Below are 27,810 nucleotides of genomic sequence, written 5' to 3'. Positions count from 1 at the left end.
CTGGTATGTCCACAGTCTGGTGTTCTTCATTGATGTTTTCTGGATTTTTATCCTCTTCCTTTGGATGGGCCATCATTTCTTGTTTCTTTGTTTGTCTTGTAGTCTTTTGTTGCACACTGTACATTTTAATATTTTATAATGTTAACTCTGGGATTTAGTCCCTGAGTTGTCTGTTTCTTGAGTTTGTGTCCATCTAGTGATACAGCAGAGATTTTCTTGAGTGCCAGGATCTAACAAAACCAAACAAACCAATGCCAAAAAACACCTTTCGCAGTCTTTGCAAATTGACTTTGCATTGACTGGTGTTCTCTTTCAGAGTTCAGCCCTCCTATGGTGAAAGACAGCCCAGGGCAAATACAAAGTGCAGGGTGCTCCTTGTGCTTGCTAGTGGACTTAAGAGTTCCCCTGTTCACTGGAATTTGAAAGCCCCTCATCCCCCTATGAAACAGATCTTCTTCCTATCCTGGGTGTTCCACTTTGGGACTTAAAGCAGGTAAGCCTTTGCTCCAGGCCATCCAACTCAATTATTTTTTACCTTACTTCTGCTGTCTCAGGCTGATTTTGCCTGCAGGGCAAATTCTAGGGTGGGGGTGGGCAGGTGATCAGGAGAGGAGTTTCCCAAGTTAGTCTCTCATGGCCGGAACCAGGTCAGGGACCCATAAAGGGAGGACTGGCCAGCTCTGTACTGCACTGGGGAAGAATGGGGCAGGGGTTACCAAGGGTACCAGGAGATTTTTCTATGGCTCTCTGAAGCAGAGTACTTGATTTGGCACTTTCCCAATAAATGCATCCCTTTCTAACTGTTTTCTATAGTTTTGAGGAAGAGGGCTGTCTTTATGTCTTCTCTGCCATTGTTGCCTGGGGCAGGTTGAACCGTGGCCACCCTCAGAGCGAGGCTCCCAGCCAGCTGAAGTAGCTAACCAAAGGCAGACATTAGTGATTGTTCCACATATGCCCGGACCTTGGGGAGCAAGGTCTTTAATCCCACCCTGGCACCAGCAGGCTGCACCAGGGACTGGGGTTGAGTACCTCACTGCTGCCTGCCTTGACACTGGGGGATGGGTGATGGTAGCCTCTGCCCCTGGGGTGCTATTCACCAGTATTTACTGTGATTTACCAGCCCCTTCCTCCTGCTCTTCCCTGAATGCTGCACAGTGTTCTAGACTCTGGAGTTTCAAAATAGTTGATTCATGCAGTTCCTGCCTGTTTGATAGTTGTTCTGGTGGAGGGATTGATTCCTGGAGCTTTTTGCTCTGCCATCTTCCCACAATCCTTCCCTGAACACTCTTTTACTCTAGTTCTCAACACTTCATGTTTGTTGTAGTTGATTGTTTATATGTCTGGGTCTCCCACTAAACCAAGAGTTTTTTGTTTGTTTCTTTTGTTTTGTTTTATCCTTCTATCTCTAGCAGATAACATATAGCCTAGCCTGGAAAATTGTAGATGTACAATTTTGCATGTATTTTTGGATGAGGGTGATTTAGTTAATTGAATGATCACTCTGGATTCAAGACAAAAATAAGCTCATTTTTCCCAATTTGTTTTCTTTTTTGGGGGATAGGATTGTTTTCTTCTGTACTTCATTGAAATTTGAAGTGTTTTTTTTTTTAGCTGTCTTATGAATTATATAGATTTTTGCTGACAAACTTGAGAATATATATTCAACTTATGAATTGTTTCTATGGTAAAATGTTTCATGTTCCAAAATGTTATCACACACACAAAGGAATAAAGTGGAGTTTATTCCATAACTAGACAATATTTTCCCTATATTTCACTCAAACTATCAAGGTATAAAAATCATCTCTGCACTTCTACTTTTCATTTAAAACCCTGCCCCCAGTCCTCTCTGTTTTCACTGATTTCCTGCCCCCACTGCTTCACCTAGTTAGAAATTATCACAAGCTCTCCATTCTTCCATGGTTCACAGTTTGGTTGTCTGTTATGTACCTTGCAGTTTGCTTTGAATCCGTTATTTACATAAGTATCTTCTCCTGTTGAACTTAGTTCTCAGAAGGTAGGCACTGTGTATTTTCCATTTTTGATTCTTCACAATGGTGTTCCTAAGAACAGCATACAGAGTAGATACACAATAAAGGATGAGTTCATTTTTTTCTCTACACACTTTAAAACATCCAGTAATTCATGGTAGAGGGATGTTGGCATTTGATGAGATAGGGGGGATATTTCTGTTCCAAGTAGGAGCAACTCCTGGTTTCTCATATTTGCCATCTGAGCTCAAAGCAGACAATGCCCAAATTTCGGGACCAATAAAGTTTAGGCTTCACAGTCTTATCTCACATTTCCATCTTTTGTTCTCCAAAGGTAAAAAGAAATGAGTTAATCATGCCAATAAAGCATCCTCTTTCATCTTTATTGTTCTTATCTGGGTGCTTCATAATGAGATGTCAGTTATTCAGCATCTAAAGCACTGGATTTTTTGGCTCAGAACATTTTAGTTATCTGTTATAAAAGTGTCTGATTTCTGCTTTTAGGCTACAGCGGTGGCTGCGTTGTCATGCGAGGAAGGAGTCCACCTGGTCGCTGGGAGGTGAAGGACTGTAGGCACTTTAAGGCGATGTCCCTGTGCAAGCAGCCAATCAAAATTTGGGAAAAAAATGAGCGTGAAGAGAGATGGCCCTTTCACCCCTGCTATCTGGGCTGGGAGTCAGAGCCCAGCCTGGCTAGTTGCTTCAAGGTGATGCTAAGGTTACATGTGCATTATCAACAGAACCATCATTATTTAAATTTGATTCATGTGTTCCACCTTTCTTTATTCTGGCATACAGAACAGTGCCTGGCACATAGTACGTGCTTAATCAATATTTTTTGACTGTGTTATTTCACTTATATTACAAAATAATTTTTAAGTCAAAAGATTGACATATCCCACATAAGATTGAAGCCCTGTTCATGAGGTTTGATATTGAGGCACCAATCAAGATTTTTCTCGTTGTCAAGCAAATGCCAGATGAACAAGGCAGACACTCCCAATCAATACCATGTGTCAACAAATTAATAAAGTCCTTATTATGGAACAATACCATTCTGCTGTATCTTGTTAGACACCTGAATATCAAACAAATTAATACATACAGTGATATATAGCCACAGTTGAGGTATATACAGTTGAGATATAGAGGTAGATATATTATCTCTGAAGAAAAGTTCGTTTGCAAGTCAACCCTAGAATCCTAGGTTTAAATCAGTTCCTATAGACATCTTGTCAGAAATACATTCTTTGAAATATGATATTTTTGTTTGGTGGTTTTGTCTTGGTTCCTTTAACTAATAGCTTCCCCAAACCCTGGGAGAAAGCTCTTCTGCAGTTGGTCAGAAATCTTCCATCCACAGAGCGGAACAGAGAGTCGCTGTCTCCAGAGATGTTGCCATCTAATAGATGGCATGAAACAGATGTGTATGCACTCAATCTAAATATCTTACATGTAATCCTACATTAAGTTCAGGGAATAATGAGCCCAGAAGTGACCTTGCAGAGTAATAAATTAAACCTTTAATATGAATAAACTGAGGCGAGTGAGGTGAAATGATTTTCCCAAGATCATAATTATTTATTGACAGAATCGGAATAAATCCCTTGTCCTGGGATTCCTGATTCCTGTATTTTCTGCTATATCACCCTTTTATGTCAACAAATGAATGGTGTGTTGGATGGGCACAAGTAGTATGATTTATGCAGTTAGACTGATTCTGAAAGAGGTTCCTAGAGGAGGCAAGTTTTGACATATAATTTAAAAGATGGAAAGGCTGTGCTGTGGTCCACAGGACTCAGAAAGCTATTCATTCTAGTCTCAGCAAATCAGAGCCTGGGAAAAGCTGGCTGGCAGGCTACTTGCCTGGCATTAGAGGCTCAGGCTTAGTGTCTGGCAGTTAAAAATAAGGGTGCAGAAGTCCAGCATTGGGAACTCAGGGTCTTCAATCCCTCCCTCCTGATCTAAAATAGAGCCAAAGGCAGACACTACATTCAGCTGACTTCCTACTACTGTGAGGACAGCTGAGATACACAGGAGAGAATTTAGGCACAGCTGAGCCACTACATCTCCCAGTTCAGCTAAGACCCCAAGAACCTAGAAATATACCTGCCCTATGTCCCAGGTCTCATTTCTCATTTCTTGCCGTGGTGTCATCCAGATTTGTGATCATCAGGCCGACTCTAATTTGCCAGAGGCAATATGGTGGGATGGAAATGCATGAGCTCTATAAGCAAGGAGTCCAGGTCTAATCCTACCTCTGCCAGTTTTTAGCTGTGTGACCTCAGATTCTTAACCTTCCTGAACTTGAGTTTCCTCATCCCTTCACAGTCAGTTATTGAGGTACAAATATATTCCAGCCACAACAAACAGAAGAAAAAATAAAATCTTCACAGAGCTCATTTATAAAAAAAAAGCTATGTGAATTTGTTGTAAGGATAAAATGTAATAGTTTTATGATGATGGTACATTCTATTTTCAAGCATAATAATACAATTATATTACTTATGTTTTCCTTTCCAGATTTAAATAGGCTCCCCTTATTCATGACTGTTAATTTCTTTTTTGTTGTTGTTTACTACACAGGTATTTCATAGTGAAAAAGTCTTGATGAAAAGAACATGGAGAGAGGCAGAAGCATTTTGTGAAGAATTTGGAGCTCATCTTGCAAGCTTTGCCCATATTGAGGAAGAGAATTTTGTGAATGAGCTTTTACGTTCAAAATTTAATTGGTAAATACTTGTTAATTTTGAAAACTTATAGTCAAGGTTTCAGTCTCCCAATAATGGCTTCTTAGGAGAGAGTATCCCAAAGATTTGTTTAAAATCACAGGAATTTCTTTAAAGCCTAAAACCAACTAGACCCTAGTTATGAAAAATATATATAGAGAGTGGTATAGTTAAAGTGCACCAAGTTCTCATCCCCTAAAACGAAGAACAAAATGATGATTGTTTTGATATTTGAAATCTTTTGTGTGTGCCACAAATCAGAACATTAGAGCTTTTCTGTAAATCTCAGAAATTATCTAGTCCAGTGATTTTCAAAGTGTTATCTGAGGAGCTCAAGGATCCTGTAACCCCAAGAGCAGTAAATAGCAAAGTGGCAGATCCTGGTTCCTCACTCGCTGACTCTACCAGAGCAGCTCCCAGTGGTGCTTCATTTGTATACCACAGGGTTCCATATAAGATTTCATGTGAAAAACAGAATTCCAATGATTTTTTTTAAAAATTGTAATCCACCCCCCTAATTTTATACTTGAGGAAACAGGGGTTCACTTATCTACATCCATCTTGCAAGTTTATAGCATCTTGACTTCCATGGCATTAGAAAATCAGATCCGTTTAAATTGGAAGAGACCTAAGAGGTCTTGTGCTACCTCCCATCCGATGCAGGGATTCCTTCTACCACATCCCCCTGGTTATCTTATCCATTGTCTGCATAATTCATTCCAGTTTCTCCTTAATGGGAGAAAGCTCATTCCATTGTTGAAGGCAGTTTTCGAAGATCAACTTTCTATGTTGCTGGCAATCTGCTTCCCCTAAGTCTGGAGCCAGAGCAATATTGATAGATAAGTCTACTCTATTTTCAAACATTTGAAGATGACCATCATGGCTCCATTTAGTGAGTCTGCCCCCCACCAACCCCAACTCTTTTCTCTAGAATGTTCTTAAAAGTTAGCTAACATTTCGAGATTATCTTCTTTGGAAGAGGTGCTGTTATATGCATAGCTGGCTGGAGAAAAGTCCCTGCCCCTGAGGATGTCCTAGTCTGAGAAGGGCATGCCTCCATGGACCCCACATTTATTTAATGAAAACAAATGTAATTCCAGGTACTCTGCTCCAAGCGGGAGTCTTAGTGGAGTCTCAAGATGCACTTGCCTGAATTCCAGAGCAAATCCAGAACTATTTTTTGAGGAAAATGCTGACCTTCCCCATAAGTTTCCTTGTAGGGCACCCCCTAGGAAGATTAGTATGTAACACTTATCAAATGATTGATCTCCACCATCTACAAAAATGACCTTAACGATGGGAATGTCTGATAATATCTCTCAGTGTTTGTCTCATGGAGTACTCTATTGAGGGAAAAAATGATTTTGTGGTCAAATAACTTTGCAAAACAATACACAGTCTTGCATATTTGCCATATACTTTAGCAATGTAAAGACTTGTCAAGATACAACTGTACCAGACAACGTTAAACCAGCAAGGAAGACTTTATTCAGGGGCTGCTATAGCAGGGGAGAGAGAATAGAACTCAACTCCGTCAAAACAAAAGACAGTCAGCTTTTAAGGGTTGAGAGTAGGTTGGAGGTAGAACACTGGAAGACAGTGAGGGTGATCACTGGGGTGGGTGAGTCATTTACTGAGTTTGCAACTGGGATGATTTGGTTCCACGGAGACAGGTTAGGGATTTACCAAGGTTGTGATTAGGGCCGGGTAGTTCAGAATGTTTTCCTTTGCGATGAGTAGGCTGCCTGTGGTTTGTAGGGGCTGGGAGAGAGGAGGAGGGAGATAAGGAGCTGCCCAGTTAGGGGCCTCTCAAGTACCTGGAGAGTGTAAGGACTGGGGTGAGAGGCAAAAGGGAGGGGGAGGTTGGGGGCAAGTTGATATTTAGAATAATTAGGGTCTGAAGTTGTCTTTCTTTGTTGTTGCTGCTGTTGCTGTTGTTGTTGTTTTCTCTGCAATCAAATTATTTTTCTCTGCAGTTGTACAGCTGCAAGATTAGTTTCAAGGTAATCAGTTTCCGGGAGGGGCATGCGAGGAGTGAGGCTGGCAACTTGGTCGAAACAAAGAACAGTCCTCATCAGACTTAGAAAGAAGCACTTTCTTTGACCAAAAAAGAACGTTCTTTTTGAGAACACTTATTAATATTCCACAGAACTGCTGTTGCATACAGGAAATGGTGACTGAGGCCATGGTTCCCAAAACTGGCTGATCATCAGACTCGCTTAGGACATCTTTTAAGATAGAGAACTGTGTTCTCACAAGAGAGTCACTGAAACAGACTCTCTGGGGCTGAAGGGAAGTTTTAGAAGCTTCCTGCTTAATTGGATTATTAGCCAGGTATTGGGACCTGGGATGCAAGGGATACGTGGTATCATCTTCATTGTTTTGAGTTGCAACTTTGTTTCATATCTTTAGCCTCTCACAAAACATGCTTGTGTATTCTGCCCTTGGATTTAGAGAGGGTGACTATATGAAACAACCATGTGCAAACTGCTTTGAAGTTTGCTGTAAAGATCAAATAACTTTCTTTTACATGAGGTCTCACACTTGAAATTTCTAGTATTGGTGTCAAGCATCTATTAAATTATTGATCTTTAGCATCTAATAACAAATGCTACATAATGTATATTTTCCTTTTTGCCAGGACTACCAGGGGTTCAGTCAAATCTGATAATTTATAGCAAATATACCAATTCTCATAGTTAGTATGTACGCTTCCTTCTCCTTTTTATGGCACTGTTTTTCTGTTTATATTTTATTAACCAGACACACACATCCTCTCTCCCTCCCTCCCTCCCTCTCCCTCTCTCTCGTATATGTGTTTATTTAAAAATTATACAACTTTAAGAAACTGGTGGAGAGGAAATTAATACCAATTCATCTTTTCAGGAATAGTGTATAGCAAAAGAAATGTAGAACTCAGGGTGCAGTGAGGAAAGGATTTAAAAAGTCTCAATGCAGGAGAGTGACATGGGTTTCCAACCTATGCCATTGAGATTAATGTGTCTGACTTAACCTTAAGATGGCCATTCTCACCTTCTTGCAACCTTAAAATTGTAAGATGTCATTGCAACAGCGACCAGCCAGCACCAGTAATCTCTCTGATTTTATGAGTTGCATTTTACTTTAATTTTTATTATTCAGGCAGAGTAGCTTAAGTATCTGAACATGGATCCTTCAAATGGGCTTGTTTACTCTGCACTAAAGAAAATAAAGCATCTGTCATGATTTCTGAATCTTTTAAATCTTTAATTCTTCAAAATTATTCTTAGAAAATTATCTTAGTGAGATGGTTCATTGTACAATTAGGCTTTATTGCTTTATTTATTGAATACTCTGTGGTTTGACATATTTGTACTTTGCTTCATAGTAGGGAAGAAGATTCTCTGTGGAGTTTCTTACCAAGTGTAAACCAGTGGTGAATGCTGAAGTTAATCTACTGCAGCTCAGACTATTTGCTGTGGAATTATTTATGTTAGGATCTGGAAAAAAAAAAAAAAATCCAAACTTATTTTGTTTGTTTCATTAAATGGGGGTGGTGGTGATTAACTTTCAGAGAACACATGAACTTTTGACAAAATAGCAACAAATTAATGCTATATAAAGTAAAAGTAGTAAAAAGTCTTCTAGCAAAGAGATGTTCCAAAATTTCTTACCAATTTGCTCTCCTATTTTCTTGGCCTGATTGAAAGGCACTGCCATTTCTAATGAGAAACCCATGCTCCAGTATGGACTGATTTTTCCCCAATCGTACATCACCAGTAAGCATACCACACAAACCAAGAAAAATAGGGTGTGGGTCTAAATCGTCTATCAGTTCATTTCCTAGCACAGAGTTTGGCATATAGAAAATGTTCAGTAAATGTTAGTTGACTTGATCAGTCCTGCCAGGAGCATCAGCTGTTCTCCGCAGACATAAATACTTTAAAATATTTTGGATCTTTTACATTAGGTTGTGAATTCCATGGGAAAAGCGACCTGTTTTTTCCTTCTCTTCACAGGACAGAAGAAAGGCAGTTCTGGATTGGTTTTAATAAAAGAAACCCACTGAGTGCTGGCTCTTGGGAGTGGTCTGATGGGACTCCTGTAAGTCTTTCAAACTGGTGAAAAGGAGATGAATCAAAAATAGGTGGCCCTGGAACCACTTGGTGAACTGACCAAGCACAGTGGAGTGACTGAGAATGAACTAGGAACCTGGGAATCATGGCCTGTTTCCCATGAGCCTGATCCAAATTAAAATGGCATCAGACCTGGGAACCAGAAGAGTTATTCCAGCAAAGTCCTAGGGAGCCTTTGCTAGCCTGTTAGTTCTGAGCCCATCATTGGACTCTCGTCTTGAAAAGAAATCAAAATCTATGAAAGGACCCCAAATCGTCTCCCACATGAAGAGTGTCTCAGGCAGAGAAGCAACTACTCTTTAAAATAATAACCTGGCTTCCTTTACCCTACTACCCTCCCTCTCCTGGATAGTGTCTGCTTGTGTGGCATGGGACTATAAGATATTGCCCTTGTCCACCGAGCAGTGAAAAGGAGACTATCTTGGAGAACCATTTTCAGTTTCTCACAGAATGCCAACCTTAGGAATATCACCTCCTTCTCAGCCAGAGCAAGTTATTCTGGAAAGAAAAGAGACTTGCTTTTCATTCAGTTTCATATTAGCAAACCTTTGTGAAGGGAAGAGAACTCACTAATGCATGTTTTTTGAGGTGCAATGAAGAGTTCCACATATTCCTCAATATTGTAGGAGAAAAAACTGAAGCAGTTCCCCATATTAAAATGGAATTCATCCTAGGGCACATGCAACATCCAGTTATCCCATTTAACCTGTGAAAAGGGGAGACTAGTAATAGCCTGCAGTGAGCATTTAATAGCAGCTACTATTTATAATTTCCTACCTTATCTCATTTAATCCTTCAATGACCAATAAAGAAAAAGATCTTTAGTTCTACCATAGTGTTCAAATTTGTGGCTAGGATGGGATTTGTGGAAAAGCTATATTCTTATTGTGGGAGCAAAAATAATAATAGCATGATAGTTAAAAAAAAAATTCAAAATTAACTTTTTCATCCAATACTGCTTCTTTAAAAAGGGTATTAGAATCAGAACCAGAAGAGGTCTTAGAAGTTATCAGCCCCACCTGCCTATTCTGCCGATGAAGAAACCAAGGCCCAGAAAGTGTGGAGGGGCAGGTGGGGGAAGGGGTGCATAGCAGGGTGGACTGCCCCATCAGTAGCAGCCACGACATGACACAGTGGGTGGTTCACAGCAATATAGCCCTGTATAAATGAAATGTGGTACACAGAGTTTGAGAATGCCTCATGTTTTGTGAAACAAACTCTTCAGTAATAGGACAGGAAATAGAGCATTTGGTTCAGAATAAATGAGCTCAAACTGTGAAGCAGCTAACTGAGGTCCTGACCATTTCCCACTGCACAAAATGAATTAAAACTCATACCATTCTCAAACTCCAAGGTCACATATATTTAATTTAGGTGAATTGTTGTATGACTGTGTACATGTTTGTGAAGGAGTATAAATGGCTTCAAGGTATCCTCTTTTTTTCCCAAAATTTTACTCCAGTTTTACTTGTGATCTATTCATTCTATTGTTAGGTAGTCATTGAGTAGTTGAAAAGGTTGAAACTATTTAATACCACTATTATATGATCATCTTAGAAAGTGTTGAATATTTTCCAGATTAAAGCTATCTGTGACTTGGAATTTATTTATTAGAGACTAAAAGCTTAGTGTGCATGCAAAAGAATCTGCATCAAAGGTAATACCCAGATCTGACACCTCCCTGAGCCACTAAGAAGTTTATCCAATTTCCCAGGGCTACATAAATTCTGCCAGTTAGAAAACGGTGCAAGTTCAGCACAATGCTTGCATCTGACTTTTCCTTCTGTAGAAAGGAGCAGTCTTCCTCTTTTTAAGAAAAAGCTTCTTTCAGGAAGAAATGCTGAAGTGTTGATTAGCTTATTTTACAAATGTGGAGCAACTTTTAACTGGAATCATCCCCAGACATTTCTGAAGCCTCCTCCAGAAATCTGTAATGACTATAGGGATGCCTTTTTTTTGATCTATTGAAACTGCTTTTGGGGGATCATCATTAAAGAATAATGAACTTCATCTGCTGCAGGTTGTCTCTTCATTTTTAGACAATACTTACTTTGGAGACGATGCAAGAAACTGTGCTGTATATAAAGCAAACAGAACATTGCTGCCCTTGCACTGTGGTTCCAGACGTGAGTGGATATGCAAAATCCCAAGAGGTAAAAATATTAATAAGATCTTTATTATGTGTTTGCCTTCTAATATTCTATAGCCATTTCCCAAGTGAAGAGTTACAGCAATCTAAAATTTAAGCACCCGGAACCAAAGTACCGACAACCTGAATGATGAACCAAATTGCACTATCTTAGAAAAGAATGTAATGTAGGGAAATGAGAAAAGATGACATGCAATATGCTAAGGTAGTTAACTGAGGGAAAAGGTCTTCTGCTTATATGGTGGAATATTTTATTTTTGAAAGTACAATCCGAAAGAAGTGTCACTTTAACTTTCAAAGTGAACAGAATTACTTGCGAAATGCCTAAGTGTCCAACACCCTGAAGCCCTCAACAAGTCTCTTCCTTCCTTCTTTAAGTAGAGGTCTTATTTAAGCTCCTCTTCAAGCATGGAAACAAACCATGGATTCCAAACAGCACATTACCTTATTTAAAATGATATTTTTAAAGGTAAACTAGTAAATGTTTTTAGAGCAGAAGTAATTGAGTGATAATGCCTCTGTGGAGAAAGGTCAGTTAAGGTGGTTTGCTTTCACTTTGCAGATGTGAGACCCAAGATTCCACCGTGGTACCAGCATGGTAAGAGCTACCCTGGCAGTTCCTGAATTTCTTGTTATGTATCATTACATAACATTACTGTATTTTACATCCCTCTTTTCTTGTGTTAGTCTAGAGCTAATTTATTCAGATTTATAAAATAATAACAAACAGAATTAATCAATGTTAAATATGATTGAAGATTAATATCATAGCCTAAATCCATTTTCATGACACATGATAGATAAAATATATATCTATCCCTGACCTTTGACTACTAGTAAAGGTTTTATATATAAAGTAGACCAAGGAAAATAAACAAACTGTATTTTATTTATACACACACATACACACAAATATATATTATTTATATAGCTACACACATTTTTTAAATGCTGAGTTAACAAATGGCAAGTTACAACCATAGCATACCCCATTTAAGTCTGCATTGGTTCAGTCATTTTTGCATCATTTGCATTGTTTATTTTTATTTCAGATGAACCCTGGCTCTTTTATCAGGATGCAGAGTACCTTTTTCATACCTATCCTTCGGAATGGTCTTCCTTAGAGTTTGTTTGTGGTTGGCTGCACAGTAATCTTCTCACAATTCATTCTGCACATGAACAGGAATTTATCCACAGCAAAATTAAAACGGTACTCAAATAGAATTAACCATGAAAATACATGAACTTAGCTCCTTCTTCTGTCCTTGGGGGACTTCTTCTTTTTTTTTTTTTTTTTTTAATCTGACTTCAGACATTTATTTGTCATTAAAAGCCATAGATTTTTGGGAATTGTTTTCTTCCTGTTATAGAGATTAAGAGAAAATAATGGGAATATAGGTTTATTATGTTGGTTAGTCATTATACTCCTCAATTATTTATTAGCAACAAAGGTGAGTAATAGAATTTTATTGTTTTGTGAGGTTTATTCAATCATTAATTTAACATATTTATTGAGAGCCTACTCTAGTAGTGCCTGGGGTTCTATCCTGAATAAAATGGACCAAAATTCCTGCCCTTGGGGAGCTTAGTGTGGGAAGAAAGACCATAATCAACATAAATAGAATTACGTAATATAATACAAAGAGATAAATGGTTAAATTCCTTGGAGGAAAATGAAGCCCAAATGAAGGACAAGGAGTATCTGGGGCTGGGGTGGGAGTGAGGGCATGGCGGTTTTAAAGTTTCAAATTTTGCTTACAAATGTGCAATATTTTTAAGTTTATAAAGACTCAGTGTGCCAAAAATGGAAAGATGTGGTTTTCCATTTTGATTTGAGATAAAGACTAGACTTAACTGCTTGAGGAACTAAGCTAATTGAAAAGGTAATGCAAAACCTGTTAAATAATGAAATAGGTTGCAGGGAATAGTGTACATTTTCCTTCAATAAGCATTTACTGAGTGTCAGGTATGTGCCAGGCTCTGTATTTGTTAAAGACACAAAAATGTATGAGATCTCTGTTTTTAGCAGGCCTAGGAATTATACTTTGTAGAAAGTAGAAAGGGAAAGTGTGTACAAGTTACCCCTGTGACATCAAGGAGGTAACAGCTCCCAGCTTTTTAAAGGAAACCTTTGAAAGCAAGATAAAACTTTTTCTTTTTTTGTCATTTAACCATATTTCATGACCTCCAGGAATCCTTTCTAGCTCATCATCTTTTTATTTCTTTGTAAATTGACTGTTAAAATTAAGCTCTGTATAGAGCAATGTAGACTTTTAAAAATATCTGCCCTCATAGTTCTTTAGGTTTTACTGTTTCTGTAATCCTGTTTGTTGTACACGTAGCCTGTGAGATCCAACAGATGGGGATAAACTACCCCTGTTATGAAGGAAAAGTGGTGAAACGGAAGTTAAGTGACAACCCCACAATTCCAGAGTCAGTAGCAGACCAACCACTGCAACCAGGATGTCCCCACTGTCTGTCTGTGCTCTATTTTGGTACTCTTCCTCTTTTACAAATGGAACACTGAACCCAAAACTGTAATACTGACAAAGAACAAGACACCAAACTCCTAGCCCCAGGTGTCAATAACCAGACCTCAGATGAATGGCTGAAAACCAATCTTGACAGTCACAAAGAGCACATCCCAATAAGAGCTGATATTTGGCCAACACTAACCAAAACAGTGCCAGGCTCTGTGCCACGTTCTTAATGTTTAACCACCTTTAATCGTCTCAGAAACCTCTGTGGGAAGTCAATTATTAGTCACAGTTTCTAGATGAGGAAGTTGAGACTCTGAAGCAGTTATGCAACTTGGATATACAGTGGTTAAGAGTGGAATTTGGAAGTGAATCCAGGACATTTGATCACAAGGTCATTCTAAAACCCTGTATGGAGTTGCCTCTGACAACAAAATAACCATATTGGGGGCATATATAAGAATATAACATTGTCATTTAAAATTCTTTTCCTAAAATCCCTCCCCAAAAGATGCCTGCCCCCAGTCTGCCTCAGACATGAGTGAGCGGCTTCTTTGATCTTTCCGCAGAGTTCAGCAATCCTGGGAACCTCCGCAACCTTCTCTCCTCACCTTTCCCTTAATTAATTTTCCTAACCTAATCCCTGGGGAAACCAGTGAGGTTGGCACAGTTAGTACCTCCTATAGAAGGAACTAGTAAGACTGCAGGGATTGCGGGAGGGGGAAGGCACCCAGTGTTCTTTTTTACTTTAATTGTTCTTTTTCACTTTAATTTTTATTCTTATTATTTTTGTGTGTGTGGTAATGAAAATGTTCAAAAAATAATTTTGGTGATGACTGCACAACTATATAATGGTACTGTGAGCAATTGAATGTACGCTTTGTATGACTGCATGGTATGTGAATTTATCTCAATAAAAAGGAATAAAAAAAAAAAAAGACTGCAGGAATTTAGCAGTGTGAGAACGTATAGCCAGTGTCATAATCTAGACTTGAGGACTGTCATCTCAAACCAGATAAACTGTGGTATCCTACATGGCAAAATTGCTACCCAACAGTATCACTCAGGGTTCCCCAGAGAAACAGAACCGGTAGGAAATATACAGATATATGTTATCTCAAGAGATTTACCTGATTGTGGGAGCTGGCAAGTCCAAAATCGATAAGAGCAACCGGGAGTGGATGTTGTAGTCTTGAGGCAGAATTTCTTCTTCCTCTGGGAAATCTCAGTTTTGGCTCTTACAGCTTTCAACTGATTTGACCGAGACCAATCTCCTTTACTTAAAGTCAACTGATCGTAGATGTTAATCACATCTACAAAATACCTCCACAACAATGCCTAGTTAATGTTTGATTGACTAACTGGGTACTAGTTATTCAATTAGTCTGGCCAAGTTAACCCATAAAACTAATATCCATCACAACAGCCTTTGGCCGTGTTAATGTAGAAACCCCTGGTAATACTGAGAGAGAGCTGCTGAATGATTTAATACAACACTCCCCCATGCTACTGAGATTACTGGGAGCATATATGGTGTGGAAGCTAAGAGAAGGGCATGAGGGCCAAATGGAAGTGGTATCAATTTAGAAAGAAGAAAGCTGTAGTCAGTAACAAACTTCAATTTCTAAGGCAGTTCTTATTTCTGCATACTTTGTGGCTGTGTTGAGCACTTTTTGTTCATGATGTTGGTGGTGTTTATGGTGACCCTGTACATTTCTGAGTAAGAAATTTCATATCTAAGAATGCCCTCGTGAATTAGTCAGACCAAAAGAAGTTATTTTATTCCAGGGTGAGGAATTGAAATATAGAGGTCACACCACTCACTATTTTGTTTTAAGAGAAGTTGAAGGATTATGCAAAAATCATGCAGAAAGTAGAGTCCCCATGTACTCCCCACACACACAGTTTTTCCTATTATTACGATTTTGCGTAAGTGTGGTACCTTTGCTACAATCGGAGAACCAAGATTATTAAAATTATACCGTTAATTATAGTCCATAGTTTACATTATGATTCACTGTTTGTGCTGTACAATTTTAGGTGTTTTAAAATTTTTATTCTAGTAATATATATATACAACCGAAAATGTCCCCCTTTTAATCACATTCAAAAATATAATTCAATGGTGTTAATTACATTCATATTGTTGTGCTACCATTGCCATTACCACCATTCATTACAAAAACCTTTTCATCATTCCAAATATAAACTCAGTACCAATTAAGCATTAACTCCGCATTCCCTAACCACACCCCAGCCCCTAGTAACATGTATTATACTTTCTGACTCTGTGAATTTTGCTTATTCTAAATTATTTAAGAGAGATCATACAATATTTGTCCTTCTGCGTCTGGCTTCTTTCACTCAACCTGCTGTCTTCAAGGTTGATCCATGTTGTTGCACTTATTAGTTTCCTAGCTGCTAAAACAAATACCATATAATGGATTGGCTCAAACAATGGAGCTTTATTGGCTGACAGTTTTGAAGCTAGGAAAAGTCCAAAATTGTGGCGTCAAAAAGGTAATGCTTTCTCTCCAAAGACTGTGGCATTCTGGGGCTGGCTGCCAATGATCCTTGATTCTTGGCTTTTACATCACATGGCAATGCACATAGTGGCATCTTCTCCTTTCTCTTCTAGGCTCCATTGATTTCCAGTTTCTGGCTGCTTTCTGTAGCTATTTCTCATGTCCAATTTCTTTTGTTTATAAGGATTTCAGCCATATTAGATTAAGGCATACCCTATTCAGTTTGAACACACATTAAATAATAACAACTTCAAAGGTCCTGTTTACAAATGAGTTCACACCCACAGAACCACAGGCTGAACATGCCTTTTGTGGGGAACTTGATCCCATGATCACATGTGTCAGAACTTTACTCCTTTTTAGGGCTGAATAATGTTTGTAAACCACATTTTGTTTATCCATTTGTCTGTTAATGGACGCTTGGGTTGCTTCCATCTTTTGGCAGTTGTAAATAATGCTGCTGTAAACATTAGTGTGCAAATACCTCTCCAAGTCCCTGCTTTCAATTCTTTGGAGTAAATCCCTAGAAATGGAGTTGCTAGGTCATGTGGTAGCACTATACTTGCTGAGGAACTGTCAAACCTTTTCCCACAGTGACAGCACCATTTTACATTCCCACCAAAAATGTGTGACAGTTCCTATTTCTCCACATCTTCTCCAACACTTGGCTTCCATTTTTAAAAACAGTAGCCATTCTAGTGGGTGTAAAATCTCATTGTGGTTTTGATTTGCATTACCCTAATGGCTTTTGTCCACTTTTGATTGGGTTGTTTGTATTTTTCTTGTTAAATTGAAGAATTTCTTTATATATTCTGGATATTAAACCCTTATCCAATATGTGATTTCCAAATATTTCTCCCATTTTGTAGGTTGTTTTTTAACTTTCATGATATAGTCCTGTGATACACAAAAGTTTTTAATTTTATTGAAGTCTCATTATCTATTTTTTCTGTTGCTGCTCACACTTTTGGTGTGAAGTCTAAAAAACCATTGCCTAGCTCAAGGTCCTGAAGATGCTTCCCTATGTTTTCTTCTAGGAGTTTCATAGTTTTCATTCTTTTATTTAGGTCTTTGTTCCATTTTAAATTAATATATGTGGTGTGAGATAGGGGTCTACCTTCATTCTTTTGCATATGGACAGCCAGTTTTTCTGGTATCATTTGTTGAAAAGACTATTCTTTTCCCATTGAGTGGACTTGACATCCTTGTCAAAAGTGAATTGGCCAAAAAGGTGAGGGTTGATTTCTGAACTCTGTATTTGATTCCAATGATCTATATGTCTGTCCTTGTACCAAAACCATGCTGTTCTGATTATTATAGATTTGTAATACATTTTAAAATCAAGAAATGTGTGTCCTCTGTCTTTGTTTTTTTTCAAGATGACTGTCTACTTGGGGCACTTTATTCTTCCCTGTAAATTTGATGATTGGCTTCTCCATTTCTGCATGGAATGCTGTTGCAATTTTGATTGGGATTGCACTGAATCTGTAAATCACTTTCAGGTAGAATTGCTATCTTTAAAATATTTAGTCTTCTAATGCATGAACATGGAATGTCCTTCCATCTGTTTAGGTCTTTAATTTCTTTTAGCAATGTTTTATCATTTTCCATGTACAAGTCCTTTGCATTCTTGGTTAAATTCATTCCTTGATAATTGATTCCTTTAGTTGCTATTGTAAATGAAATTTTATCTTGATTTTCTCTTCAGATTGTTCATTAGTAGTGTACAGATTTTTGCATGTTCATCTTTCACCCCACCATTTTGCTCTACTACCTTTCTTGTAGACTTTTCAGAATTATCTGTAGATAGGATCATGCCCTATACAAATAGGGAAAGTTTTACTTGTTCCTTTCCAATTTGGATGCCTTTTATTTCTTTTTCCTGTTGAATTGCTCTTGCTAGAGCTCCCAATACAAAGTTGACAGTTGGCATCCTTACGTTGTTCCTGACAGTTGGCATCCTTACGTTGTTCCTGACAGTTGGCATCCCTGATCTTAGAGGGAAAGCTTTCAGTTTTCACCATCAAGTATGTTGTTAGTTGTGAGTTTTTCATATGTTCCCTTTATTATGTTGAGGAAGTTTCCTTCTATTCCTTGTTTTCTAAGTGTTTATCAGGAAGGGGTGCTTGATTTTGCCAAATGCCTTTTCTACATCAATTGAGATGATCATGTGGTCTCTTCCCTTTGTTCTTTTAATGTGGTATATTACATTAATTGATTTTCTTACATTGAAACATACTTGCATACTTGGGATAAATTCCAAGTATAATTCTATTAATATGCTGTTGAATTCCATTTGCTACTATTTTGTTGAGGATTTTTGTATCCATCTTCATAAATGATATTGGTCTGTAATTTTCTTTTCTCATCATTTCTTTACCTGCTTTTTGGTATGAGGGTGATGTTGGCCACATAAAATGAGTAAGGAAGTATTTCTTCCTCTTCAGTTTTTAGGAAGTGTTAAGCAGGATAGGTTCAGAATTTTCCAAACCATCAGCTTCTGGTTTCTTTGTGCCGAGGAGTTCAGTTCTCAGCTTATCCTCTTCCTCTGTCATTTCACTATAAGCTGCAAGGAGAAACCAGCCTGCACTCTGAACACTTAGCTTGGAAATCTTCTCAGCTAAATATCCAAGTTCATCACTTTCAAATTCTGCCTTACATCCAACATCAGAACTCAGTTTATCCAAGTTCTCTGCCACTTGAAAACCAGGTTCACCTTTCCTCCAGTTTCTAGTATCATGTTCATCATTTCCTTCTAAGTCCTCAACCAGAAGTACCTATTACCTCTGTATTTCTACCAACAGTCTCTTCAAAGCAATCTAGGCTTTTTCTGTCAAGCGCGTCACAGTTCTTCCAGCCTCTACCCGTCACCCAATTCCAAAGCCACTTCCACATTTCTTTTTTTTTTGGCTTTTATAAAAGGGGGTTTATTTGGTTACACAGTTACAGTCTTAAGGCCATAAAGTGTCCAAGGTAACACATCAGCAAGCAGGTACATTCACTGTAGGATGGCCAATGGTGTCTAGAAAACCTCTGTTAGCTGGGAAGGCATGTGGCTGGTGTCTGCTCCAAAGTTCTGGTTTCAAAATGGCTTTCCCCCAGGACATTCCTCTCTAGGCTACAGTTCCTCAAAAAGGTCACTCTTAGTTGCACTTGGGATGTTTGTCCTCTCTCAGCTTCTCCAGAGCAAGAGTCTGCTTTCAACAGATATCTTCAAACTATCTCACATCTGCAGCTCCTGTGCTTTCTTCAAAGTGTCCCTCTTGGCTGTAGTTCCTCTTCAAAATGTCACTCACAGCTGCACTGAGTTCCTTCATATATATGGCTCCAGTGATTTAATTTAGACCCACCCTGAATGGGTGGGGTAACACCTCCATGAAATTATCCAATCAGAGTTATCACCCACAGTTGGGTGGGGCACATCTCCATGGAAACACTCAAAGGATTCCAATTTAATCAGCACTAAAATGTCTGCCCCACAAGATTACATCAAAGAATATGGCTTTTTCTGGCTTCCACATTTTTCGGTATTTGCAATAGCAGCACCCCACTATCCTGGTATCAAAATCTGTTTTTAGTTTCCTTGGCTGCTCAAGCAAATACCATGCCATGGGTCAGCTTAAACAATGGGAATTCATTAGCTTATGGTTTTGAAGCTAAGAGAAAGTCCAAATCAAGGTGTCAACTAAGCAGTGCTTTCTTCCCAAAAACTGGCACTCTGGTGCTGGCTGCTTGTGATCCTTGGTCCTAGGCTACTCTGTCACATGACAGTGCATATGGCGGTCGCCTCCTGACCCTCTCTCTTCTCTTTCTGAGTTCTGTTTACCATTAGCTCCTTGCTTCCGTGGCTTTCTCTCTTTCTGTCTGAATTTCATTCTGCTTATGAGAGACTCTAGTAATAGGATTAAAACCCACCTAGGCCACACCTTAATTTAAGTAACTTCATCAAAATGTCCTTCTTACAATGGGTTCACACCTATGGGAATGGATTAAGTTTAAGAACATGTTTTTCTGGAGTACATGGAGCTCTAAGCCACTGTAGTTACCATGGACTTAAATTTTAACATCCTAAATCTATAACAAGCATGTTTGAGTTGATACCAACTTAACTTCAAAAATATACACAAATACTGTTACTACACCACTCTGTCCCACCACCTTTATGAAGTTCTTGTCACAAATTGCATGTTTATCCATTATGAATCTGAAATCATAGATTTATTGTTGGTTTTTATGCATTTGTATTTTAGAACTTGTAAGAAGTAAAAAAGTGGAGTTACATACTAAAACACACCCACAAACACACACAATACAATAGTACTAGTGCTTAAAACCTTTACAAGATGTCTTTATTTCTTTTTGCCACTTTGAACCACTGTCTAGTGTCCTTTCCTTTCAGTCTGAAGAATTCTCTTTAACTTTGCTTACAGGGCAAATCTGATGGTAATGAACTCCCTTGGCTTTTGTTTTTCTGGGAATGTCTTAATCTCTCCCTTATTTTTGAAGGACAGTCTCTCTAGATATAAAATTCTTGGTTGGCAATTATTTTCCGTTAGCACTTTAAATATTTCATCTTACTGCCTTCTTGCCTTTGGGGTTTCTGATGAGAAACTAGCACATAATCTTATTGGGACTCCATTGTAATAGCATGTTGCTTTTCTCTTACAGCTTTCAGAACCCTCCAGTTGTTCTTGGCATTCAGCAGTTTGACTACTATGTATCTGGGTGCAGTTTTCCTCAAGCTTATCTTGCTTGGAGTTTGCTGGGCTTCTTGAATGTTTATATTCATATCTTTTGTTAAATTTGGGAAATTCCCTGTCATTATTTCTTTGAATATTCCTTCTTCCCCTTTCTCTCTTTCTTCTTCTTCTGAGATTCCCATAATGCATATATTGGTATGCTTGATGGTGTCCCACAGGTCTTTAGGCTCTGGTCACTTTTGTTTTATTATTCTTTTTTTCTTTCCGCACCTTCACCTGAATCATTTCAACTGTCTTGCCTTTGAGTTCACTGATTCTTTCTTTTCCCAGCTCCAATATGCTGTGAAATCCTCCAGTGAATTTTTCCTGTCAGTTATTGTGGTCTTCGGTTCCAGTATTTCTGTTTGTTCCTTTTCAAATTGTGTATCTCTTTATTGATATTTTCATATTGTTCATTCATCATTTTCCTGATATTCTTTAATTCTTTCTCTGTGATTTCCTTTATCTCCTTGAAGATCATTTTTAAAAAGTCTTTGTCTGGTATGTCCGAAGTCTGGTCTTATTCATTGATAGTTTCTGGATTTTCATCTTTTTCCTTTGGATGGGCCATCATTTCATGTTTCTTGGTTTCTCTTGTAATCTTTTGATGTAAGCTGTATATTTTAGCATTTTATATGGTAAGTCTGGGATTTAGTGCCTGCTTTTTCTTTCCCTTATATTTCTATCCGTATAATGATATGACCTAGATTTCTTTGAGTGCCGAGGGTTAACATATTTTGCAAAGACTCTACATTGGCTGGTGCTCTCCATCAGAGTTTAGCCCTTTTCTCAAGATGATCAGCCTTAGGAAAAGTGAAGTGCCTATCTTTTCTGAGTCTGAGCCTTGTCCTGGGCGTATGCTCACTCCTGGCCTTATGAGCTCCCTGTTTACTAGAATTCAATTGCTCTCTCTGTTCCCTCTGAAATAGACTCTCTCCCCATCCTGAGTGCTCTTTTGTATGTCTTAAAGCAGGTAATCCCTTGCCCCAGTGTGTTTTGACTTGATTGTTTCTTACACTGCTTTAGCTGTAATCAAGCTGCTTCTTTCTGTAAGGTAAGTTCCGGGAGGACAAGCCAGAGAAGTATTTCCTGGTTCAGTCTTTCAGACTGCCCCCCGATAGATTGGCACCAACATACAGGAACCCCAGTATGCGCATAGTGGTTATTCTGCTTCCTCCATAATAGGGTAGCAACCCAAAATGGGAGTGCAGGCTGGTGCCACACCATGCGGTGCTGGCGGGTGGGGGGCCAACAAGGGTGCTTCTGGCTTTTCAAACCATTTTTTAAAGTTGCATTTTCTTAATTTGGCACTTGCTCACTTACTGCAACCCTTTGTTTTCTAGAGTTTTGAGGAAGATGGCTCTGCCAGTTTTTGAAGTTGTTCAAAGATTCTGGGGGTGGGAGTGGGGCAACACCCTGGAGTGCCATACACCACCATCTTGGTCAACAAGAAGTACATCACTTAGTTTTGTAGCATTATAAATACAGAAAGAATCAGAATAAATAATTAAATATTTTTAATTTCATGTGTATTTGTACAGATTCCTATAAGAGTAGTAACTAGAATTGTGAAAAACAAAAATAACATTTATTTGGAAATTGGAAGAACTGATCATTGAAAAAGAAGATTGGGTACAGTTTTTAAAACTCTGAAGCAGAATATTTTTTAACAAAATATTTCCATCTAGGAAAAGTAATCAGTGTTTTCTCTCCTACGGCAATTTGCCATTATTTTTGCAATTTTGTTTCTAATTGCTTCTAACAAAAATATAGCAAAACTGTTAGTCCTCTTCCAGAACCTGGTGTTTTAAACCCTTAAATTGATTTTGCTGTTTTTGATGAAAACCATTTTAAAAGATAACAGGTTGTTCTTCCTTTTTTTGCTTAGTAGATTAATAAATTAGCTGTTACTGTGTTTTTATTCCTGTTTAACAATTGTTCTTTCATATGATGCTATCTTTAATGGCTATTTGTGTGTAACCAACATAGATGATATTATAAAATTGATGGCATTCATTTATACCAAAGCATATTAATAAGTCTTCTATTGTGGTTTCATACCTAAACTAAAATTTAAAACATCCATTTTAAACATTGGATTTTTCATTTTGGGTATCTTCTCTGAAGTCCTATGAAGTTCTTTCCCATATCACAAGGGTGTGATGTGCATGTGGAGGATTACCATCCTGTAATTGAGGTGGTTATAAATATGCCACTTAAGATGCAGTAGTTATAATTTCCCTTTGAGGTCCTTAATTGGGGCAGTGAACAGTTGAGCCATGATTTCCACTATTGTTGCATACGAGACCTTTTAGACTGAACAAAATTGTTGTGGTTTCCCCACTGAGCTCACAGCCAGTCTCAGTGGACACATTCCAAAGTCTGACAATGTGAATCTAAATTCAGCATGAAGGAACACATCCATAAAACAGCACCTCAGGGATCCAAAATTACAGTTGCTCCATGTTGCATTATTCTCAAATCGCTGATATGGCAGGCAGCCACACTGTTTAAGTAGCAAAAATACCTGCTTACAAATTAGAATGTTAGAAAACTGTTAGGTTCTATTTTTTGATGACCTAAAGTTAATATGGAAAAAAAAGTCTTCAAATTTATTCCCCAAGTTTTTATATAAGAAATGAGAATGCAAATGTAAATATATAATGCCTTCAAATTAACAGGCTTTTGTCTTATAAAAATTTTACATTTCAACACATACATATAAACCCCACACACCATAAAGTATACTGATCTAGACTTCTGAGAGAAATCGTAACTGCCTCTTCTTCTTTTATAGTTAAGGAGGGAATTTCAATTTCCTGGGTCATAAGTCCAGTATTACATCTGTTTGTGTATGTGTGTGTGTGGTGTTTCAATTTTGTACTTGATTTTACATAGGTCCATGTGATTAGTAATAGTGTAAAATTAATAAAATATTTTAAGGATAATTTTCTAGTTGAACACTGGGAATTGTATAGTATTCTTTTGTTCTACATTGTCTTTATGTAAATAAGGAAGATGATAATACTTTGTTTAAAAGCTTAACAGTAAGACTAATGCCTAAAATTCAAAATCTTTATGCTACTGATATCTTTATGCCTTGAATTGGTTTTCAGAGAGGTATATGTGCATTGAATTTCTGTAAATCACTGAGAGGATAAACCACTGATTTTTTTAGTGAAAAGCAGAATCCATCTTCTATTTTACTTTATAATGTTACTTTTGAAATCCCTATAATAGAGTAGAAAATTTACTTTTAAATACATAGGGAAAGTTGCAAGAAGGATACTCCATATTAGATAAAACTAAAGTTATTTTCAGTCTTTTACCACAATTTTCCTTCATAATGAGAAGGGAATATTTTAGAATAATGAAGTTTCAGGTTTTCTCAAGATTCTAGGCCTTAGATAACTGGGTAAAATACTAAAGAATATTTTTCCTTAGGTAACTGGGTAAAATACTAAAGAATAAAAAACTATTAACAGCAAGCCCATTAATCTTAATAGTGAAAACAGAAAGCAAGTAGAATAAATGCTGACATTTGTTTCTTTCTTTCCTTTTTTTGTTTTTTTTAACTAGCTATCAAAGTATGGTGTAAATTGGTGGATTGGTCTTCAAGAAGAAAGAGCCAATGATGAATTTCGGTATGAACCTAGATGAATTTGCATTTTATTTTGTTCAACAGGTTTTATTTACAGAATGATTGAACTAGATCTTGGCAGTCAATTTATTTAATAGCCTTCAAGCATTATCTTTGACTTAAAAATTTTCATTTCTCTAACCGAAGACATGAGTGTCTTTTTAAATTTAATAAAATATGCCTTCAATCCACACCTCAGAAATTCAAGAATGGTGTTGGTGGTTGAACACGCAGATGAGAGAAGACTTTAAAATTTTTAATTTTCCTACAGCTGGCAAGATGGCACACCATTAATATACCAAAACTGGGACAAAGGAAGAGAAAGATATGGGAATAATCAGAGCCAGAGGTGTGGCTTCATTTCATCCATAACAGGTCATTTTATTTATCCCTTTTTCAGTTTTGTATACCAACTGATCATTTCCAGGAGGCTTGAAGTCTCCTTTTCATTGCATTAGTTCAGTAAGAAGCTTTTTCTTTGTTTCTTTTCCTTTTCAGCTGAATGTGTTCAGTTTTATCAGTCTTTAGGCTTAGGGATAGACATTCCTTCAGTTCAATCTATGAATTCATTGCTTGAAAATAATTTACAGATGAATAAGTCCTTCCTCAGGAATCAAATATTAATTCATTGAAACTGTCCAGAAATATACCCAATAAATGCTTTTCTCTGGGAAATTTCAATGTAGATCCCATTTTTAATCTATCCCTAGTATCTAGATTATAGTTGTCCAGAACTTTAACCTCTGCGCAGTTTTCTTCCAATTTTTTAAATAAAAAATTTTCATTAAATTCAGCATTCTTTTTTTTTTTTTTTTAACCTGGCATTAATTGCTGCTTGCCTTAGAACAGCAACTGTTTGCAAATTGGATTTAGAAGTACATTTTTTTGTTAAAGACTGTGGGTTTTTTTTTTTCATTCAGTTTATCATTAGTGTTGTTTTGATTGCATGGTCCACTCATATCCCCCACCCCAATCATTCAAAGGTAATGATGAGTTTTGTTATCCCTCAGAATCATCATATGACTCTTAATCCTACTTCTAGGTGTACACCCAGTGGAATTAAAACAGATACTCAAACAAATCCTTGTACACGAATGTTCATAATAGCACTATTCACAGTAGCCAAAAAGTGAAAGCAACCCAAATGCCCATCAACAGATGAGTGGATAAGCAAAATGTGATATGTGCATGCAGTGGAGTATTATCCAACCATAAAAAGGAGTGAAATAATGATACAATGAGGATGAACTTCGAAAACATTATACTAAGAGAAAGAAGCCAGATGCCAAGGTCCCATATTGTATGATTTCATTCATATAAATATCCAGAATCAGTAAATCCATAGAAACAGAAAGTAGACAGGTCGTTGCCAGGGACTGGGGAGGAGTGCGGAATGTGAAGTAAGTACTTAATAGGTATGGGTTTCTATTTTGGTGATGAAAATGTTTTGGTATTAGATAGAGGTGGTAGTTGTATAACATTGTCACTGTACTAAATGCCATGGAAAGTTCACTTTAGAATGGTTTTTTTTTTATTATTCTGTGATTTTCACTTTAATTTAAAAAAAAAAAAAAAGGATAATGATATCCCTGACTAACAGATTTCAACTAACCTTGTGCCCTAAGTCAGGAGAGGGATAAACAGGGAAAGCAATCCTTGGTACAAGGACCCCTATAGATGTTAGGAAAGGAAAAGCTATGTGGTTAATCGGTTTGCTTTTGCCAGCAGGTGTCACAGTAGCCTACAGAAAGGGTTGTTTTGTGAGTCTGAGAGAACAGCAGCTAATCTGCATTGAAAACAGCATTCCAGCCTCTCTTCCAAAGTTCCAGTATCCTTTTGGCTCATATTCCTCATACTGGAAAACCAAACCTGCCCTTGCCATTGCATGCATGCATCCTTGTTCTCTTCTAGAATTTATAGCTTGAATGCTAATGAAATATACTCTGTAACCCACACTCTGACAATACAGCTTTTCTAAATTAAAAAAAAAAAAAACATTTTCCAGGAGACAAAGGACTTGGGGATATATTTTCCTGAGGGCATGTCTACATGTATGTCTGTTTTATTTAAGGGTTAGTGTTGAGAAGTGCTACTTTCTTAGACGTTCCTGAGTTTAATTTTTCTAAATTATATTTTCTAAAGAATTACAGGGTGAAAATGACCATCTGTTGTTTTAGAATCTTTTTTCTCTTTTTACATTGAAGCAGAATATTTTTAAAACAGCAATATGACTCTATGAAGTATTCATTACCCAGCTTAAGTATTTAATCAATTCTTTGATATCAACTACAGTATTTGTTTAGTTAGATTTTTTGTGTGCTTGCAAAATTTCTACACTCTTGAAAGGAATTATTGATAATTTCTTTTCCATCTAGCTGTTGTCATTTGAGAACTCTGTGATCAGTAGTTAAGTTTAATTCAGTTCTTTGGTTTAAAAAATGAATTATGACAAACCATAGTGATGATGGAAATAGTGATCAAGGAGGATGCCTTTCTTTTCAAGCCATGTCTAAACTGTTTTCTTCTCCAGGACTCTGGGGTAGTGAAGAGTGTTCGGTGTCTACGCCTAGTATTTGTAAGCGAAAAAAGTTTTGGATCATAGAGAAAGATACACCAGAACTTCATGGAACATGTCCCAAAGGATGGCTATATTTTAACTATAAGGTAAACTGGTTTTCAAAAAGTTGCCTTTGTTTCACTTTTGTGAGTGTTACTTTTGGAAAATAGTTAAAAAAAAAAAAAAAAACCCCACATGGGAATGGCTTGTGTAACTCATGAACTGTCCATAAGACCTGGCTTTTTTTTTTGGCACAACTTTCAAGAGACTTGAGAAATTTTCAATTTAAGAACAAACCTCTTGGAATAAAAAGGTGGTATCAGAAACAGACTTGACAACACTCCTCAGCATTTATAAACCCAATTTTTACTCCTGGGACAGTCATATGTTGCGCTCTGACAGTTTTCCATTAGGTGTGATGCCTGTGTGTGTGTGTGTGTGTCTACACCCTGCTTCCCAATGAGCTGGACATTCCAGAGAGACCCAGACTTTTACCGTCTTTCTTCTAGTCTACCTTCTTGGAGCCAGTGTGAAACTCTTTCTGCTGCGTGAATTGACTGATAACTTAGTTAAGTCAGTGTCGTCTTGAGCCTTATAAAGATAGTGCTCCCATGTAGAATTGAATAAAAAAAAAAAAAAAAAGTTAGTGGTGATATTCTAAATATTGTATTATTTCTGATACTGCCTTCAATTAAGGCCTAGATTTTTTCTCTGCTCTCTGTTTTATGATAAAATAACTTTATAGGTCTTAGGTAGAAGGAATTAAAATACAACCCAAATTATAATTGCTTAACTCTTTGCTCTTTTGAAAATTAAAAAACCCAAACTACATCATAATTTCATATGCTAATATGAAATTGTTCTTCTATTGTGGACAGCCAATTTTCG

The 27,810-nt window shown here is 37.4% G+C and overlaps 1 protein-coding gene across 2 annotated transcripts in view; it reads left to right on the top strand.

The window, feature by feature from the left end:
* The window catches only part of PLA2R1 (phospholipase A2 receptor 1), a 194,510-nt gene that overhangs the window by 118,268 nt on the left and 48,432 nt on the right, over positions 1-27,810 (top strand). For both annotated transcript variants that reach the window (XM_037849248.1, XM_037849247.1), the window contains exons 12-20: positions 2,496-2,698; positions 4,578-4,723; positions 8,719-8,803; positions 10,856-10,988; positions 11,547-11,582; positions 12,037-12,194; positions 24,305-24,369; positions 24,637-24,740; positions 26,896-27,029. In XM_037849248.1, the coding sequence (XP_037705176.1) occupies positions 2,496-2,698; positions 4,578-4,723; positions 8,719-8,803; positions 10,856-10,988; positions 11,547-11,582; positions 12,037-12,194; positions 24,305-24,369; positions 24,637-24,740; positions 26,896-27,029 (1,064 nt within the window). The remainder of the gene's footprint in view (positions 1-2,495; positions 2,699-4,577; positions 4,724-8,718; positions 8,804-10,855; positions 10,989-11,546; positions 11,583-12,036; positions 12,195-24,304; positions 24,370-24,636; positions 24,741-26,895; positions 27,030-27,810) is intronic.

This window comes from Choloepus didactylus, chromosome 9, assembly GCF_015220235.1.
Source record: "Choloepus didactylus isolate mChoDid1 chromosome 9, mChoDid1.pri, whole genome shotgun sequence".
Classification (NCBI taxonomy): domain Eukaryota; kingdom Metazoa; phylum Chordata; class Mammalia; order Pilosa; family Megalonychidae; genus Choloepus; species Choloepus didactylus.
This window is presented reverse-complemented; position numbering and strand designations above follow the sequence as displayed.